This window comes from Rutilus rutilus (assembly GCF_951802725.1).
Source record: "Rutilus rutilus genome assembly, chromosome: 7".
Taxonomy (NCBI): domain Eukaryota; kingdom Metazoa; phylum Chordata; class Actinopteri; order Cypriniformes; family Leuciscidae; genus Rutilus; species Rutilus rutilus.
The window spans coordinates 33,606,988-33,626,705 of record NC_140221.1 but is presented as its reverse complement, the minus strand read 5'-3'; the positions used below and the strand labels follow the sequence as shown (position 1 = coordinate 33,626,705).

General features: G+C 38.5%; 2 protein-coding genes across 2 annotated transcripts; one reads left to right on the top strand and one right to left on the bottom strand.

Moving 5' to 3' along the window:
• Window positions 1-510: 510 nt before the first annotated feature.
• On the bottom strand, window positions 511-4,743 carry ela3l (elastase 3 like). The gene is made up of 8 exons (XM_084413402.1): window positions 4,628-4,743; window positions 4,444-4,532; window positions 4,021-4,118; window positions 3,741-3,869; window positions 3,018-3,154; window positions 2,703-2,848; window positions 1,137-1,289; window positions 511-562 (listed from the first exon to the last, which is right to left on the bottom strand). The coding sequence occupies exons 1-8, from the start codon at window positions 4,698-4,700 to the stop codon at window positions 545-547; spliced, it is 843 nt and encodes a 280-aa protein (XP_084269528.1). The 5' UTR covers window positions 4,701-4,743; the 3' UTR covers window positions 511-544.
• Window positions 4,744-9,589: 4,846 nt separating this feature from the next.
• Window positions 9,590-16,515, top strand: LOC311293036 (carotenoid-cleaving dioxygenase, mitochondrial-like; the record flags this gene model as incomplete). Its single annotated transcript, XM_084412996.1, has 12 exons — window positions 9,590-9,636; window positions 10,326-10,497; window positions 10,596-10,807; window positions 10,992-11,107; window positions 11,187-11,289; window positions 11,588-11,719; window positions 11,941-12,086; window positions 12,177-12,347; window positions 12,456-12,590; window positions 12,678-12,860; window positions 12,953-13,063; window positions 16,399-16,515. Exons 1-12 carry the CDS (start codon window positions 9,597-9,599, stop codon window positions 16,513-16,515), a joined length of 1,638 nt encoding a protein of 545 aa, XP_084269122.1. The 5' UTR covers window positions 9,590-9,596.
• Between the last annotated feature and the right edge of the window lie 3,203 nt (window positions 16,516-19,718).

Below are 19,718 nucleotides of genomic sequence, written 5' to 3'. Positions count from 1 at the left end.
CTTAACATTATCTTTAAATTATGTTTAAGAATTTGGCCATGAAAAATACACATTTTTATTTAAACCCACAGATCCCTGATCATGTGCTGTTTTCGCATGATATTGTTGCATGTCAGTAGGTCATGATTATCATCCTTTCCTCCTACACTTGAGTGGGAAGCGATCATAGATAGCCTCACCTCCTTTGGCCAAATGATCTATCTCTGAGGTATACTGCAATCTTTAAAATACCATATCTGACATTCATATCTGCTGCATTCATCATGTTTGACAGATGCAACATACCTGCCGCCTTCCTTAAACTCTCAGGTGCTTAATCAGAAGACGCTTTCAATCAGCTAATTGGAGTTTGGATCAATATTTTGGCAAGCATTTGGCAGTTTGTATTGAATCAGTGTGGGAGAGTGGATAAGGAAAAGAAAACTGATGGAAGATGTTGATCCCTTGTTGAACCATTATGTATTTAATGTTTTCTCGTGGGTCTTTTTTTTTTGGGGGGGGGGGGGGGGGGGGATTAAAATAAGGTCAGCATCCTTGGTCCATCTTAATTGTTCATCATGACCTTCAATGAGCAAAGAGAAAAAAGGAAATCTAATTAATTCATTGAATGCATATCTCTCTAAATTTCTTTGGGTCATTTCCAAAGCTCAAAGATGTGTTAACCATAATGGCTTTAGACAGAACTTAAAGGGATAGTTCAGCCAAAAATGAAAATTTTGGCATCATTTACTCACCATCAATTTATTCCAAACCTGTATGAGTTACTTTCTTCTGTCAAACAGAAAAGAAGATACTTTAAAGAATGTCAGTAAACAGACAGTTGACCGTAGGCCATTGACTTCCATTGTAGGAAAAAAAATACTATGGAAGTCAATGGTTACCACCAACTGTCTGGTTACCAACATTCTTCTAAATATCATCTTTTGTGTTTAACAGAAGAAAGAAACTTATACAGGTTTAAAACAACTTGAGAGTAAGTAGCTAAATGATGACAGAATTAAAATTTTGGATGAACTGTCCCTTTAAAGAACTGTAGGCTATTAGTTTAACTAAAGTTCAATATTCAGTGCATGCATATCCATTAAATCGTACACAGTGTTGTGAATACATTATTTCTGCAAAAGCATTATAAGTACCTTGTCGATCCAGTCATTAAAAGAGGACACACGGGTGAAAACAGTAGGCTTCCTCACGGTGTTACAGCCCAAACCAGAAACGAAGCTGGCAATACCGTGCACCTCCCAGATGCCGCCAGTGTTTTTACAGTTCAGAGGACCGCCAGAGTCACCCTGCATGTTCACAAAAAAGCAATTTACTAACTAACTAATTGTCATATATTGTCCTCACACAAAAAAGCATTGAGCAGTTTTTATCATACAAAAAATAGTCCAGGTATTTGAATTTGATTGACTTATTTTACACAAGAGCTTTTAAGTGACTTGTTTTTATTTATTTTTATTCAACTTTCATAAAAGCTTTTAGTGACTCTTTCTGCGAGTTACTTTGTTCCGCCAGTAGCCTAAGTGGTGGCAAGTGACTTCTGTCTAGATACGGATGGGACTATTTTTCTAAAAGACACATGAGTTACAATTCTTATCACTCGACATCTGTGATTTCATGTAGCTAGGCTATAGATTCGGACAGGACTAACACCAGTTTGGCGAAAAACAGGTCATTTGCGATGGAATTTTTACAGAGGTTGTGTGAGAAAACGCAGACTTGGCAGATTCGGATGTGATTAAAATCGCCTAGTAGCCTAGCCTAATAACCTATGTGTGTGAAAGACGAATTTATCTAACGTCCCGCTGGAAAACAAGTCCCGTATGAATAGGGCTTAAGAGTGAGTCATTAAATAATTCATTCAACCGATTCGTTTAAAACACTGAATCATTCAGTAACAAAACAACACGCGGTTGCTTTTGTGGCTTCGTTTGGAATTATATATTATTTGTTGACGGAGCCAAGTAAGTTACTCAATATTAACTGTTTGTTTACTGCACTATTGTAAAAAAAAAAAAAAAAAAAAAAAAAAATGAATATACAAATTTCTTTTAAGTAGGCCTACATGTAGTCCAGTGGTTGTCAAGACACCATTGGCACAACCTTAAGCAATGGCCTGTATCAACCTTCACCTCACAACGTATTTATAACCTTTTGGCCATGTTGATAAAACGTTGTTAGAAGGTTGGGTACGTTGTGCCAACGTTCTGTGTTTGCTGGGCTATAGGCCTATGGTTTCATTACTGGATGAATCCGTATTTTTAATGAATCTCTTAAATGAATGATTCTATGACAAAAAAAAATGTTTTTGTTATTTGTCGCTATCTGGTCATCTGGGTGCGTAACAGACAAAATCGTTATTTGAAGTTACTTGGTGATTTTGCTCGATTTTGCTCAAACCCGTGTTTATTCAAACTATAAACTTTTATCCCAGTACCATGTGATAAATAAACATTTGTAACACAGAAATAACGATATCGTGATGTTGAAAAGACTGTTTGTGAAGCTGTTTCATTCCAATATAACTGCTCTCTCTGGGTCAGCCAGCACCAACGCAAATTTGAATGTTCCAGTGTGATTTGTTTTGTAAAAGTTTAATAGTCACGGGCGAATAGTTGTCATCTCGGAATGAGATCGCAATTAATCGTGCAGCTCTACACAATATGCTATTGAACAGACACAGACCGAATAACTTTACTCACATTGCAGCCAGCGACAACGCCGTCTCCCCCAGCGCAGACCATAGATTCCTTGATGGTGGAGCCCCACCAGTCAGACCTGGAGCAGGTAGCGTGATCCACAGCGGGCATCAGTGCTTGCTGCAGTCTGTCAGGAAGAGAGCCTCCAGCTGGGACACAACCAAAGTATGTTTATTAATACTGTTCTGTACAGATTACCTCACATAAACACTAAAACATGGCAAGGGTTTGTTTTATGCTTTAGGAATATTCAAACAATTCAGTTATTATTACACGCGTGTAGGGTATGTCAGGTCTTGTGTGCACACAAGCACTTACTGGAGAGTCTTCCCCAGCCTGTAATGTAGCAGGGGTAGTTGTTTGGGAGGACGGAGCCAGCAGGAGGAATGCAGCCCAGATGAACAGTGTCGCTCAGTGTCACAGGCTGGGACAACTTGATCAGGGCAATGTCGTTTCTGAATGAGCACAATCACAAGTGAGAGCTGTTGTTTACACTCACTGTGTTGATGTCCACAGTCAGTCTCACAAAATAAACGCGACAGGGTGATCAGGACCAGGATGTGAAGCCATATATGCCTTGATGACTGTACTGTATATGAATATAAACTGATTTGAGTTTTACATAATCATGTGATTTTATAATCCACCTTATCAACCCAGAAAGCTATTTTCTCTTAATGTGTGAGCCTTCCGATTCATTGGCCACTATATAGCCTATAAGAATAATAAAGTGCAGTAAACAGTAAATTATTCACTACTCAAACCAATGTGTTTATGATTGATAAATAAAAATATGAAAACCGTTTGCCATATCAAGCAACATAATTTAAAAATAAAGTGAATAGAATTATTTTGAAAATTGTTTGCCTGTCATTTTAAAAGCAGTCAGTTTTACAGTATAGTGGTCGTTATACAAAAATACTTGCTCTAATAACCTAATTATTTCAGTGAGTTTAAAATCTGTGAATTCGATCAACTATTGACCAGACATGTTTACCTTTCTATTCCGAAGGGTAAATTCTACAGAAGTATAATACTTACCCAAGAGCCACAAACATGGAGTTCCATTTCTCATGTACAATGATCTGCTGAGCACTGATGGTCGTTGAGCCGTCCTCATTTGTGGACAGGTCATGCTTACCAACCTGCACCCTGTAGTTGCGCCCAGAACTACAGGAGAGAAAATGCATGATGGTTAAAATACAGCTGAAAGCTATTGAATTCCTCATGTTAAAAACATTTAACACATTTGAAAAGGAATTGGATTCTGCACTGACCAGAGATTAATATATTAGATGAACACTGGATTGGACTCTTATACCTGATGCAGTGAGCAGCAGTCATCACCCAGTTTTCGGCAATGATAGATCCACCACAAGTGTGATACCATGAGCTACCGCTCTGATACTGCAGAGAGACCTAATCATGGGAAACATAATTAAGCATGGTACTATTATGTTAAACATACAAATACAATTTAGAAACTGTTAAAACAGTAGACCTTTGTACTAGCAATGCCAAAATAAGGGGTTTGATTCCCGGGGAATGCATGAACTGATGAAATGTAAGCTTGGAATGTTGTAAATTGCTTTATAATGTAAATGAAATGTAATGAAAGAGAGGGAACAGATGCAAAGGCAAAGTGTGGAAAGTAAATCTGAGGCAGAAAGGGTGGCTATTTGTGAGACGGGGGTAGTAACGAGAGGAAATGAGAAATAAAGGCAGGCAAAATGGTGCTACATACCTGCCAGGGCCAGCTGTGGGGTCTGGCTTCCTCTCCATTGACCACACGAGTGATGAGAGGCTCAATGGGTGGTTTTCCACACCCAAAGGCTGCAGTAGAAATTCAGAATAAAACCTTTACAACAACATCTCTAATCATTATGTTGCAGGATATTAGGTCTAAATCTCCTGAACACTCTTCTTACCGCTAGCGATGAGCACTGATGCTAGGATGAGGGCGAACATGTTGACTCCAGTCAGCTGCCCGAGCACTGGCATTACCCACTTTTAAACCCTCTTTATTAGTGATGTCACATTGGCCACACAAAATTATAAAAATAGGTGCTGCATGAAGCATTCCACCAGTTTTGCCTGGAAAAACCTATCAGTTTCTGAACAGCTGCTTTCCATGAATCCATTCACATGGCCTTCATGCATAAACCTCTGTCTGACTCAGTTCCCTTAACCCTTGTGCTGTGTCAAAAACCCTGTAACACCTTTTGTGTTCCCGGTCAAAAATAACCAGCCTTTTTAAAATTGCTCGTAAATCGCTCGTTATGCTATATTATCACCAAATACTGAATTCAATCTTTTTGTCAACCTGTTTTCTTTCAATTAGCACAGGTTTTGTATTTCTATTTGGTACTGATTGATCGTATAGGCCTCATGGATCTTAGCTTATGCACCTCAGTTTTTGAGTGAAAAAATCATTATTTGTGGATAAATTTCGTCAATGTTCAACAAAATATGGAATAAAAAATTGCACTGTTTATCAAACTACTGTGTTTTAATGTTTAACTAGGAAGTTTGTTTTGAAATGCCTTTTATTTTGTACAAAATGGGACAAAGTCACATTTGTGGTGTTCCCGGTCAGAAAAAGGCCTAACTTCCTGGTTAAACATTAAAGCACACTAGTGTGATAAATTGTACAGAATATTTTTTCATTTTATTAAAAATTGCCCAAATTACCCACAAATAATGCATAAGCTCAGATCAACAAGAATGTGAAGGTGGTGGGGAAAAAAATGGGGGAAGTAGTTATACCCAGACTGAGTAAAGTCAGTAAGTTTTAGTATAATGCGATAACTAGACTTTTCAGGAAAAATAAAATCCTCTCCGGGTCAAAATCCCCCAAACACAACCTGAGGTAAACTCATTTATATATATTAACATACAATTTAGCATTTACATTATAAAGAGAGCATCATTTGGAAGGAAATAGGTTTTTAAGTTTACATTTGGTGTGATATTTGATCAACTTGTCAAGTCAGTGGGTCTTTTTTTCTGGGCAATGTTTGAAATGTTTATAAAGATTAATAAAATGTAAAAACTGGGGCAATTCGCTAGCTAGTATATACAATATCATTAAAAAAAATGTGGTTGGTAATATTTTTTATTGTTTCTTGTGCTCTATTGTGTCTTATGCTCACTAAGCTGCATTTATTTGATCAAATTAAAACAGTAATATTGTGAAATATTATTTTACAATTTAAAATAATAGTTTTTTTTATTATAATATGATTTTAAAAGGACATTTATTCCTGTGATGGCAAAGCTTAATTTTCAGGATCATTACTCTCTTTACTGTCACATGATCCTTCAGAAATCATTCCAATATGCTGATTTGGTAACTAAGAAACATTTCTTATTATTATCAATATTGAAAACAGTAGTGCTGCTTAATATTGTGGAAACCTTGATACTTTTTTTTCAGGATTCTGTGATGGATAGAAAGTTCAAAAGAGCAGCATTGATATGAAATATATTTTTTGTAACATTATAAATGTCTTTACTGTCAATTATGATCAATTTAATGCATCCTTGCTAAATAAAACTATTAATTTCTTATTTTTTTTATTGCTGACCACAATCTTTTGAAGTTTGAAGTCCAAGTTGTAACATATGTTGTTCTAATACATGTATAACCCCCTTTTAGCAGCTGTGAACAATATTACATTTAAATGTACAGTAGGTATAACCTGTGGTCAAGTTTGAAAGTGTTCAGCACAGCAGATGGTAAGTTCTCAGGGAAACGAGGTTAGCAGCAGGACTGACCCATGTCTGTATCAATGTCTTTTTTTGGGTCAGAAAATTCAGCAGATAATATCGCACCTTTGAACCCACTGAGCACTCCTCAGACTTTATATGCTGTGTATGTACTTTGTATGACATAAAAGTAAGAGGGTTTGATGGTTCCTCTGTCATTGTCAGACTGAAGGTCATCATATCATAAAAACACATTCAGGCCTTGAATCAAGCATTGATTGAAAAAAAGCACATCTTTCCCTTAAATATTTTAACGTAAAAAACAACAACGACCAGTAAAATGTGATTTTGTAACATATATGTTTTTTTATCGCCTCAACACTGACAGAGCTGATCTGTTGCTCAAAGACAGTTGCAACAGAATGGTCATGTGTTGGCTTGCATTTTGACATGGGGGTTAAAAAAGTGGACCTGAGTTTATTTACAGTGTTTAATATATGTTGTGTTTAAAAAACAGCAATACAACAACATCAGTATGCTGATGAACCACTGTTATTAGTTGTGATATTTCTGCATTGCAAATCATTTACTTGTAGATAATAGAAAACAACAGACCCACGTCATGACATGGACGCTGTGTGTTCTGATTAATTGCCTCATTCATTGAAGGGGCGCGTTCAAAATAATAGCATTTATAAACTCCATAAAAATGGAGTGTGATTAGAGAATTAATTATGTGAAAATAGATTGTCCTGTATTAAGGGAAAAGGGAAGCAAATGATTCAAACATTGTTATAAAATGTCTTTCCTTCTGAATTGCTAAGTAAGATGGGCCGTTCCACATATTGGGTCTCATTCGCATGCAAATGCTGAATTTGCGCGTGAAATCTGCGTATAAACGTTTTGAACAAATCATGATTTATCAGTAACTTTTGTTCTAAAATGTATACATTTACCAAAAAAAAATTAAGGAACAACTGAAACCACTTACAGTAAATGCAAAAATCACATACTCTTGGTGGCCTTATAAACATGTTAAGATGAAATTTTAAACCTAGATTTAGATCTTAAATATATTTCATCATATATATTTATATGTCATACATCAGTAAATGTGACAAAATAAGAAAAAAATCATGTACGTACGCACGTGTTGTGAATTAGGTGGAAAGTTTTCATATTATGAATAAATTACTGTAAAATTACCAGAATGACTTTACTGGTAAATACACAAACATGCGGTACACACATGATCTCAACTGTAATTTACCAGTAATTAACCAGTAAAGACTATATGTGTGAAAGGGGTTTGCTCCCCTAAAATGAACTCAAATGCTTTAAAATGGCAACAAAAACCTGAAACACACAGAAGAAAACTAGCGTCTACTGTTAAAACGGATTAAAGAATAGTCAGAATGATTCACCTCCAGAAAGATCAAAGGTTAATCTAAAAATACCTGTAAGCTGTTACAGTCAGAAACCATTGATCAATATCAGCAAGAAAGCCCCTGTAAAACACCACTGTTGAAAAAAATGGCATGTGCAGAATCATTTAAAATTTGCCAAGGAAAACATCGATTGGCCCAAAGAGAAATAGTGTAACATTCTGTGGACTGATGAGAGTAAAATTGTTCTTTTTGGGTCTTGTGGTCATTGACAGAATGTCATGCGACCGCCGGGTACTGAAGTCAAGCCACTGTACACTGTGAAGACAGTGAAGCATGTTGCCGCAAAAATCATGGCATGGGGATGTTTATTATACTATGGTGCTGGACCTATTTATTATATACTAGGGATCATGGATTAGTTTGAAAACATCAAAATACTTGAAGAGATTATGTTGTCCTATATGCCGAAGAGAAAATGCCCTACAACACAATACAACGACCCCAAACACACAAGTAAACTAGCAGCATCTTGGTTTCAGACAAAAAGGATTGAGGTAATTGAGTGGCCACTGTCCAGCTCAATCCCCTGACCTCAACCCCATTGAAAACTTGTGGGTTTATATTAAAAATGCAGTTTCTGGAGCAAAACCCAAAAATTCACAGGAACTATGGAATAGTTTGTTCATCCTGGGTTGAAATACCTGTTTCTAGGTGCAGTTGGTTGACTCAATGCAATGATGCACAGCTGTTATCAAAAACAGTGGTTATGCAACTAAAGAATCTTTAAAAATATCTTCAGTTTATTAGTGTTTGACGTTATAAGTTTGAAGAGAATTTTGTTGTTGTTGTTTTTTGTTGTTTATTTAACCAATTAATATTCCTTCTCTTTGCTTCCTGAAATTAATGCAAACTTGATAACATTTATTAATGCTTTGATTTGGATTTGAATGTGTAATGTTTCCACTGGGTTTGAAATATGGAAATGACAGATATTAAAAAATCTTTGCACTTTATTCACTTTTATTAACGTACTGCTATTTCTTTGAACATAAATCTCAAACTCAGGAAGCCCTGAAGAAAACGAATCATCCTACATTGAGATGATTAAATCATTTAGATGACAGGATAGCAATGAAGTCTGTCAAAGAGAAGATAACAAGGAGATCATGAGTCTCTGATTGTTATGCTTTTGTTGCGTCACCCTACCGCTGATCAGGTTAAGGCTTTTGTTATCTCATGTTATCTGTAACTTAATGTTGAATGTTGGCATGACATTGTAATTAGTCTGTTTTCCCTAAGTATCAGAATGTTCAAATTTGGAGTTTAACAGTGGAAATTAGCAGTTTAAAAGCTTTGAATTTATAAACATTATGTAAGTAATTAGGTCTTCCTATTCCTGTGTATAAATACATCTTTATTAGTTTTGACATTAGATTATGTCTCTCGTTAGATGGCAGAAAAGAAGGCTGGTATTAAAGACTGCCATTACACTGCCAAAATCACTTTTAACAGTGATATAGGGCCTACATAAAATGAAACAAAATACATATTTCATATTTATCAAGAGGAATAAATAAAGCAGCAGATAAACATTTAATTTGTCAACTCTGAACGGTGGCATACTGTGTGGCACAGTGGCTCTAACAAAGTCCAGTTTGCTTTAGATTTAGCCCATCCCACCCTGTCATGTGTTTATAAGATGGTCTTGTATTGTTAGAATCTCATTGTCTGTCTGTTCTACTTGTTCTTGGTAGTGTGTCATATATTTATTATAAGATCAAGAATCTTAACAACCAAAGTCATGTCTAAGCCTGCACAGGATCCAGTGTATAAAGTGCCAGGTAAGCCTTTCTATGCTCTACTACTATAGTCTCATCTCAGTGTCTAATCATTATCTCTCAGGCCTTTCTTTAATGTTTTGCCACATGAATGCGCATTGTATTTTGTCAAGCCATAACTTTTGTTGTTAGAAATAATTCTAAGATAAGCAAATTTAAACTGGTACCTTAGACAACACCAACTGTTGTATGATCGGTTTTAAGCGATATTTTTTTTTTTTTTTTTTTTTTCAAATGTGCATTGTCCATAGGCTAAGCTAGCTAATTCTCTTCTTGTTACTATTGCCATTTAGTCAAAAGGGACTGTTGCATAAATAGAATGTGCCAAACCAGCATTCATTCAACAAGACCTTTTTTTTTAAAGACAGGGCTCTAAAACTGAACTATTCCTTCAAATCTATGAAATCCTGTACTTTGAAAGTAATGTTCTACAGTAAATGAGGTATATCATCATGGTTGGTGGGTCAAGGCTAGGGAATATTTTTAAAAACACACACAGAAGAGATAATCAAAAGCAACTTGAGTTTTGCAACACTTTATTTTTTTACATTCACTATACGTTTATGATTAAAGTAAGATACAATTGTTCTTTACTAGCTCTGATGTCCTCCAGAACTCTGTAAAGTCTAATCATCCACCACATTGTCTGTGTCACAGCTCTCATGATTTGTTATGGTGTGATTTCTTCTCAGCTAACAAAAAACGGCCATCTGCCAGTGGTCTGGAGTTCATTGGTCCTCTTGTGAGCTCTGTAGAGGAGACCCCAGACCCCATCAGTACAGTTATTAAGGGTCAGATTCCCTCCTGGGTCACTGGCAGCTTCCTTAGGAATGGACCTGGCAAATTTGAGTTTGGTGAAAGCAAGTAAGAGGGCAAAATATTGCTATAATCAGAGCAAGATCAATTTATTTTTTTATCTGGTTGTTTTCTTTGCTTATTTGGCTTCATCTCTTCCTCCTTAGATTCACCCACTGGTTTGACGGCATGGCCTTGATGCATCGTTTCCACATTAAAGATGGTCAGGTGACCTACAGCAGCCGTTTTTTGCGCAGTGACTCTTACGTACAGAACGCAGAGAACAACCGAATTGTGGTGACTGAATTTGGCACCCTGGCAACACCTGACCCATGCAAGAACTTCTTCGCTCGGTTCTTTTCACGTTTTCAGATTCCAAGTAAGCATCAGTTGGAGGTGAAAGTGGCATGCGTACCTGATCAGAAATTCAGACAGAACACTCTAGCTAATCAGGCCTATCTATAAAGATTAGATCAAATGTACAGTACTTGACAAATGTAATGCAATTACTACAAAACCTTCATCTGAACCCATTCTAATCATCAGTTGTGTTTGATTAACAGAGGCGACTGATAATGCAATAGTGAGCTTTGTTAAGTACAACAGAGATTTTTACGTAAGCACAGAGACCAACTTCATGCGCAGAATCGACCCTGTGAGCCTGGAAACCAAAGAGAAGGTATATATGACAATGTTTCACAGATACAGAAATTAAATGAGATAGCCACTTATCTGTATGTGATTTTGTTTTTTAAAAGGTGGATTGGTCGAAATATATTGCAATTAATGCAGCTACAGCTCATCCACATTATGACAGTGAAGGAACGACTTACAACTTGGGAAATTCATGCAATCAAAAAGGTGGGATGCAGATATAAACCCTTAATGGCTCCTTTTTGTAAAAAAAAAAAATCAGACCAAACAGAATTGCAAAAATAATGACTGCTTCAAACTGAATCTCTTTTCCAATCTGCCAATAGCCAAACAAATATTCCCTTCTCCAAACACATGAACCAATGTTTTGACAGCACCTCAAAGCCACACTTTTAAGGAAATCAACATAGAAATGGCTTATATATTTTTCTTTATTATTCTGGGATATAAGAAAATATTTTAACAACAAAAAAGGCACTTCACCTTCTATTTTTTTTTCTCAAAGGCTTCTTCTACCATATCCTCCGAGTACCACCAGGGGAAGGAACGAACGATATTGCTGATCTGTCTGATGCTGAGATTCTTTGCTCTATTCCTGCTTCTAACCCCAGAAAACCATCATACTACCACAGTTTTGGTAATTTTTTTTAGTTCATCTAGTCTGCCTTTCTGCTTATTTATCCATATATAATCTTATGAGAATAATTGTGCATCTATTAACATAGGGTTGGAAAAGTGGGCCACACGTTTGTTCATGGAGATTGTCAAGTATATTATAATCTCCTGCAACAAACAGATGGTATTATTATTATTTGTTTGCAGTTTGTTTGTTAAAAATTTTTACCCAACTGTTTGCAGTCTTGTCTGAGAATTACGTAGTCTTCATTGAGCAGGCGATCCAACTAGACCTGCTTAAAATTGCTGGAAAGAGCATTAATAAAGTCATGTCCTGGAACCCGGATCTAGACACCATCTTCCATGTGGCAGACAGACGCACTGGCCAGGCAAGGCAGAGTCTATAACAACATCATACTGACATCTAATTGTGGGCACTGTGTATTTCTGCCGCTTCACCTCTGTTTTCATCCCTGCAGCTCATCAAGACAAAATACTACAGCAGTGCCATGTTCACCCTGCACCAGATTAATGCATATGAGGATAATGGATATTTGATTATGGACATGTGTTGTGGAGATGATGGCAATGTGATTGGTGACTACACGATGGAGAACCTTCGTCAGGCATCCGGAGAAGAACTTGACAAGGTAATACCTTCACAATCCAGTGCATGACAAATTGCAATAATGTTGACCTCTCTTTCAGTTTCATCAAAAAGTAACTTTAATGCAACGTGTATCTATTGGCTTTTCCAGTTCTTCAATTCATTGTGTACAATCTTACCACGCCGATATGTACTGCCTCTGGACGTTATGGAAGAGGAGCCCAATGACCACAACCTCATCAATTTGCCGTACACCACTGCCTCTGCTGTGAAGACTAAAACTGGGGTAAGTGAACAAGATGTGGAGAGAGGGGGGACTGGAAAAAAATATTAATAGATATCAATAAAAGTCATTTCTCTTTGGTTATAATAGGTGTTTCTCACCCATGAAGATCTCTACAATGATGACCTGTTGCAGTACGGTGGTCTTGAGTTTCCACAGATAAACTACACTTACTACAATGCTCGTCCTTATCGCTATTTCTACGCCTGTGGCTTTGGACACCTGTTTGGTGACTCTTTGCTTAAGATGGATCTAGAAGGAAAGAAGCTAAAGGTACCATCTTAAATGAAAATACTTTTATTTGAGATTTATGACTGTTCACTTCAATTGGGAATATAATGTTTGATCTGTTTTGTTGTATGTAGGTGTGGCGCCATGTTGGTTTGTTCCCATCAGAACCAGTGTTTGTTCCAGCACCTGATGCTAAGGATGAGGACGATGGAGTGGTCATGTCTGTGGTCATTACACCAAGAGAGGTGAGTTTCATGGTGTTATCATACCCTTGTTGTCTAGCTCCATTGGCTTCCTCTTGTGACATATTAATATTAAGACTTATTAGGGGCCAAGCCCCAAAGGGACTGTAGGCACTATTGGAATTGTTGATTTTCTTTATTATTATTCCTCCCGAATGGGAGTCTATGGCCGCCCTATGAACCTTAAGTAGGAAAAGATGAAAATTGGCACACTTGTAGTGATGGTAATGAATAGAAATCTGACCAACTTTGGGGTATCTAGGACTAACTCTATAGCGCCAAAAATACACATTTGAAACAGTTATAACTTGTGAATCTTTTGATCTAGAAAAATGAAACTTAGTACGCCTGATTCCTTTCATCGTGCTGATTACGCTAAACATCTTACATTAAAGGTATTGCGGAGGATTTTCTTTTTCCGGGTGGATCATCAAGACTATTGGTCCTCCTAGTTGTCAATCATTCTGGTGATATGTTTACGTAAGGCCGTCGTACGTGCTCGTCCCTAGGTAGTTTTCGCTTTCTGCGCATGCGCACTTTCAGGTGTATATGTGTGGTGAGCTACGGTTTCAGCCATTCATTGAAGCTCGCCCGTTCTCACCGGGTTTTTTCAAAATGTCTGAGGGTCGCAAGAGAAAAAGTGTCTACGAATTGTATGACAAGAAGAGAAAGGCCTCTGAAGAAAGAAACAAGACCAGAGTGTTTTTGGGAGAATATTTCACACGCTGGCGTCCGCTAAAAGCACAGGTTGGGCTTCCCACTGATGCCTCAGTCGCGAAGTTTCTACTCGACAGGTAAAGTTTGGCATGCTATTTGGAGAAATCCATTTAAAATCACTTCTAGTAAAAGTTAATGTAAGCTATGATTAGCGATGCTAGCCCTGGCACAAGTCACGCACCGCGCAGACATGGTAAACATCTCAATTTGTCTGAAGTAATTATGACCAAATGGTAAAAGGTATCACGCTGAAATGTTCTAAATCCTTGTGTGTTCATTTTTGATAATTCCAATGTGTTCACATAGTATTTATTACACAAATGCAACAAGCTACTTCTCCATTGCAGATCATGTCTTGAGTCCTCACTCAATCGATCAGTATAATAAGTAAATAAAACACGGAAGGGCATTTGGCATTTTGTCTTGCATGAATGTTTTTGAGTTAGAGTGTTTTTGGGAGAATATTTCACACGCTGGCGTGCGCTAAAAGCACAGGTTGGGCTTCCCACTGATGCCTCAGTCGCGAAGTTTCTACTCGACAGGTAAAGGAAAGTAGGCTTGTATGAGCCATGCCGACAGCAACTTGTAAACAGAGCGTGTACGAGGAGAACTAGGCTCGTGCATGCTCTCTCGTGCACACGTTTAATAGGCGTTCCCTCTCGGGAGCAGGTAGAGTGTTGCGCATGTGCATTTTTTCAAAAAGTGGAGAGGGCGGTTCTTTTCTAAAATTCGGGAAAATCCTCCGCTATACCTTTAAGACTCTACCCATTACAGTAGTGGCAGTTTTGAAAAATACATATTCCGTTTTTTCGCTACAGATGATCTTTGGACCTAGCTGCACAAATATGACAAAAAAATATATATATATTCGTCATCGACCAAAAATTGGTTCAGAGGCTGTATGTTGGCCAAACTTTGATCAATCGATCAAAGTGGGAACAGCACCACCTACAGGTGATGAGATATGAAAAACAGCTATTTTTACTTTTGAACAGTTTGTCAGAAAATCGTGATGTCTATGGATTCCTTGTATCATGCTGAATCCGTGCATACCAATTGTGTTAAGATCGGACAACCCATCGGTCCGCCATTTTAAATTTTGTCATAAATTGCTATATATTTTTAACGATTTGACATATAGGCACAAAATTAGGTAGGGATCATCAACAGCATGTCCTGAAGGTACCTGGGAAGATTGAACACAGTGCCACCTAGTATTCCAGAGATATAAGGATTTTTTTAAAAACACTTATAACTTTTGAAAACATTGTCCAAATATTGTTTTCTCTGTGTCGTTTCGTTTCCTGGCTTATGCCGATTCTGATGATATGTCGTTTGTCATTTTTCATAAATGTGACTGTCCGCCATGTTGAAATACATGAAAAAAATATATATAATTTAAATAAACAATTTCGCTTCTCCAATTTTGTCCAAAATCTGACCAGATGATCTTTGACCGAACCACACAGAAATGACTGAATGGATTTTTGATATTCACTACCATTCCTGAGAAATATCTCTCCAAAGTTGACTGCGCCTGTGTTTGTTATCTTATGTTTGTTAGCTTAGCCTTAGCATGCTAACTGTCTATCATGCTAACCAGTTGCCAGTTGAAATGTCTGAATTTTTATTATTTGCCAAGTACATTCAAGAATTTGTTTGGCTCTCTAATGAAGATGTTGTTTTCTGTCATTTAAAAATAACAAATAATAGTCTGACATCTCTCTGATACATTATGCTTAACTACAGAATTTCCAAACAAAAGTTTGTTTAAACTATTTTTACATGAACCATTTTACCAATGTTCTGACAAAACATATATTTTTTAAGAATTTACAGATATCAACATCTTAGGATGGTACCAGTAATAACCTTCCTGACTTTCAAAAAAACTGAAAGGGTTTTGTATTTCTACTTCCCCCTTCATGAAAACTATAGGACATTTCAAAACTTTAAAAGTAACTTTAAAAACCAAAGTATTTTAAGCTCATTGAGCCATTGGAAGGGCTTGGCCCCGTGATGGCTGCTGGCAGCTATATTTTAGTATTAGTATTTAGTATTATTTTAGTCATACATAAGTCAAATGTGACCCTGGATCACAAAACCAGTCACAAGTTGCATGGGTATATTTGTGGCAATAGCCGACAATACATTGCATGGGTCAAAATTATCGATTTTTCTTTTATGCCAAAAATCATTAGGATATTAGGTAAAGATCATGTTCCATGAAGATATATTTTTTATTTCCAACCGTAAATATATAAAACATTTATTTTTGTGAGTGAATGCAGCACAGTCGTGAACATAAATGGGCAACTTTAAAGGAGATTTTCTCAGTGTTTCGATTTTTTTGCGCCCTCAGATTCCAGATTTTCAATAGTTGTATCTCTGCCAAATATTGTCATATCCTAACAAACCATATATCAATGGAAAGCTTATTTATTCAGGTTTCAGATGATGTATAAATCTCAATTTCAAAAAATGTACCCATGTGACTGGTTTTGTGCTCCAGGGTCACAAATAATATAAATAATAATATTTATTTGACTTCTTTACATGTCAGAGTTCACTATAAGATTTCAGTTATGACAGGCCTGATAATGTTATGTAACTCTCTTTAGGAAAAGAGCAGTTTCCTCCTTGTCCTTGATGCCAAGACCTTCACAGAGCTTGGACGAGCAGAAGTTCCAGTGGACATCCCATATGGCACTCATGGACTCTTTAATGAGATGAGCTAAAATAGAAAATCGACAACTTCAGTCAACTCATAAGAGTGGAACCATTCGACAAACTATTCTGAAATTTTTGAGACCTGCAAGAACTGTATAATGAATCAGCCATGTAATTTCTGTATCAAATGAATCTTTTTTATTATTTGTTTATTACGTGTATTCTGTGTATTTGTATCTGACATTAAATACTTGGAAAAAGTTGACACGCTATATTTGCTATATTATACAATTAATTCATGCATCAGGACCATTAAAAAAGTGAAGGTGTAAATGTGTTTTAAAATGATTAAAAACCTAAAAGAAGTGGTATTCAGTTACAAATTAAAGTTATACACTTTGCATTAATTAAAATGAACATACTCGGTTACCTAATGTAACCTCGGTTCTCTCTAGAAGAGGGAACAAGTATTGCATAAGTTGCTTACACTACGGGTAAAGTAATCTTTTCTCGAGATATGAAGCCAAAAAATTATCTGGGCACGACCTGCCCTCGTCCAACAGCTCTTGAAGGAAGCAAAGCACCCACGAGACCCCACAAGTTCGTGGGTCTAGATTTTTGTCGGCGCACCATGAGGAGAACACAGACCATTTAGACGCATATAGCCTTCTCGTAGAAGGAGCTCTGGACTGCGTGATCGTGTTCACAACCCCTTCTGGCAAGGCAACGGGTATCCGTTGATTATCCATGCATGCAGAGACCAGCGCTCTGGATGGGGATGCCAAATTGAACCGCCAGCTTGAGAGAGAAGATCTCTCCTCACCGGAATCGGCCATGGGGCCACGTGTGACAGCCGCATCAGCTCTGGGAACCAGGTTTGGTTCTCCCATCGCGGGGCTATGAGGAGCACCGAGTGGCACGCTTCCCTGATTCTCTTGATTACCTGTGGTAACAGCAAGATCGGAGGGAAAGCATACAGTGGGAGGCTGGGCCAGGTTTGGGCCAGCGCGTCCTCGTTCTTTGAAAAGAACCTTGGGCAATGAGCATTGTCTTTCGATGCGAAAAAGTCGACTTCCGCTTTGCCGAAAAGGCTCCACAGTAACTGGACTGTCTGAGGATGCAGGGTCCATTCTCCCGGGGGAACGTTGTCCCTGGACAGTCTGTCTGGGCCGTCGTTCAGGTGGCTCGGCACATGTGCGGCTCTCAGCAAGCGTAGCGAGTGCTGAGCCCAAACGAGGAGGCGTTCTGTTAGATCACCGAGATTCCTGGATCTGACACCGCCCTGGCGGTTCACGTAGGACACCACAGACATGTTGTCCGTACAGACTAGAACGTGGTGGCCCCGTATGTGTGGGAGGAAGCGCTTCAACGCGTTCTCGACCGCTATCATCTCCAGACAGTTTATATGAAGGCGTTTCTTCCGGCCTGACCACAGGCCAAAGACTGGTCTGCCCTCGAAAAGAGCGAACCAACCTAAGTTGGAGGCGTCCGTCGAGATAACCTTTCGGTACGAGACAGCTCCCATCGCTGGTACCAGTCGGCCGCTAACCAGGGCTCCAGGGCTGAAACACAGCTCTGAGTCACTCTGATTCGCATGCCGCCGGAAGCCCAGGCTCGGTGAGGCACTCGAGTGTTCAGCCAGCGTTGCAGCGGGCGCATACATAGTAAGCCCAGCTGAAGCACTGCTGAGGCTGACGCCATACAGCCCAGCATTCTCTGAAACGTTTTCAGAGGAGCGATGCTGCCTTTCTGGAAAGACGCGGCGAGGTGTCGAACACGGCGAGGGCGCTATGTCGACAAGCGGGCCGTCATAGCCACAGAGTCCAGCTCTATTCCCAGAAAAGAGACTGACTGACTGGGCAGTAATGAGCTCTTGGTCCAGTTGACCGTAAGACCCAGGCTTTCCAGATGGCTGAGAAGCACTGTTCTGTGAGATATAAGTTCTATCTCTGACTGTGCCAGAATCAGCCAATCGTCCAGATAGTTCAGAATCCGCATACCCCGATTTCTCAGGGGCGTGAGAGCCGCATCCATGCACTTCGTGAATGTACAGGCCGAACGGAAGGACAGTGTATTGATATACCTGACCGTCGAAGGCGAATCTCAAGAATGGCCTGTGACGGGGTATTATCTGAATCTGAAAGTACATGTCTTTCAGATCGAGAGAAATAAACCAGTCCCTCGGGCGAATTTGCGTGAGTATCTGTCTGGTTGTGAGCATTTTGAACAGTCTTCTCATGAGAGCTTTGTTCAAATATCTCTTGATCTAAGATAGGTCTTAGAGCTCCGTCCTTCTTGGGCACGAGGAAGTAACGGCTGTAAAAGCCTGACTCGCTCAGAGAAGGAGGTACCTGTTCTATGGCCCCTTTGCACAGCAGTTTCGCTATTTCTGCGCAAAGTAGGTGCTACTACCATTTTCACTCTCGTCTCGGTCCGTGCTCGAAAGCGCGGGGGACGGTGAGCGAACTGCAGCGAATAGCCCTGTTTTACTGTGCTCAGCACCCATTCCGACACACCTGGAATAGCTTCCCATGCTTCTGCATGTACAGCTAAGGGATGTGCATTCCACGACTGCCGAAAATACTTTAGTTTGAATGTGTTCGGCACAGCAGATGGTAAGTTTTCAGGGAAACAAGGTTAGCAGCAGGATTGACACGTGTCTGCATTCTTTTAGTTTTTTGGGGTCCGAAAATTCAGCAAAAGGATATCGCACCTTTGAACGCACTGAGCACTCCTCAGAATTTATATGCTGTGTATTTATGTACTTTGTATGACATAAAAGTAAGATGGTTGTCAGACTGAAAGTCATCATATAAAACACATTTAGGCCCCAGCTTGTGTTTTATGACAACTCTCTAATGAATCAAAATGAGCATGTCTTCCCATTGAACATTTTTATGTAAAAAACACATTTAAGCAAAGCATTTTCTCTAAACACATTACCATTGCAATCAAGTTTGTTTTGCGTTAAGATGTAGATCTTAAATGCAGTTACACAAATATATCTGATTTCAGCTGAACATTTAATGTGACACCTGAATATAATACACATACAAACACTGAGTTTATGTTGCCCAGAGACAAAGCAGTTGCAGCAGGATGGTCATGTATGGCTTGTACTTTAGGATTAAAAAAGAAACAAATTTAAAAGGTTTTTCACACTACCCTTAACCCCGGGTTATCGTCGTTCTAATCACCGCCTGTAAAGGAACGTTCCACAATTGTGGTTTAGGGTGCGTTTACATGACAATGATGTATTAAAAACGGAGAA

Coding starts and splice junctions, on each gene's coding strand:
- ela3l (XM_084413402.1), bottom strand. CDS start 4,700: ATGCCAGTGCTCGGGCAGCTGACTGGAGTCAACATGTTCGCCCTCATC. Junction 2,849..3,017: donor AGGCTGGGGAAGACTCTCCA/GTAAGTGCTTGT, acceptor GTTGTGTCCCAG/CTGGAGGCTCTCTTCCTGAC. Junction 1,290..2,702: donor GCGTTGTCGCTGGCTGCAAT/GTGAGTAAAGTT, acceptor GTGAACATGCAG/GGTGACTCTGGCGGTCCTCT.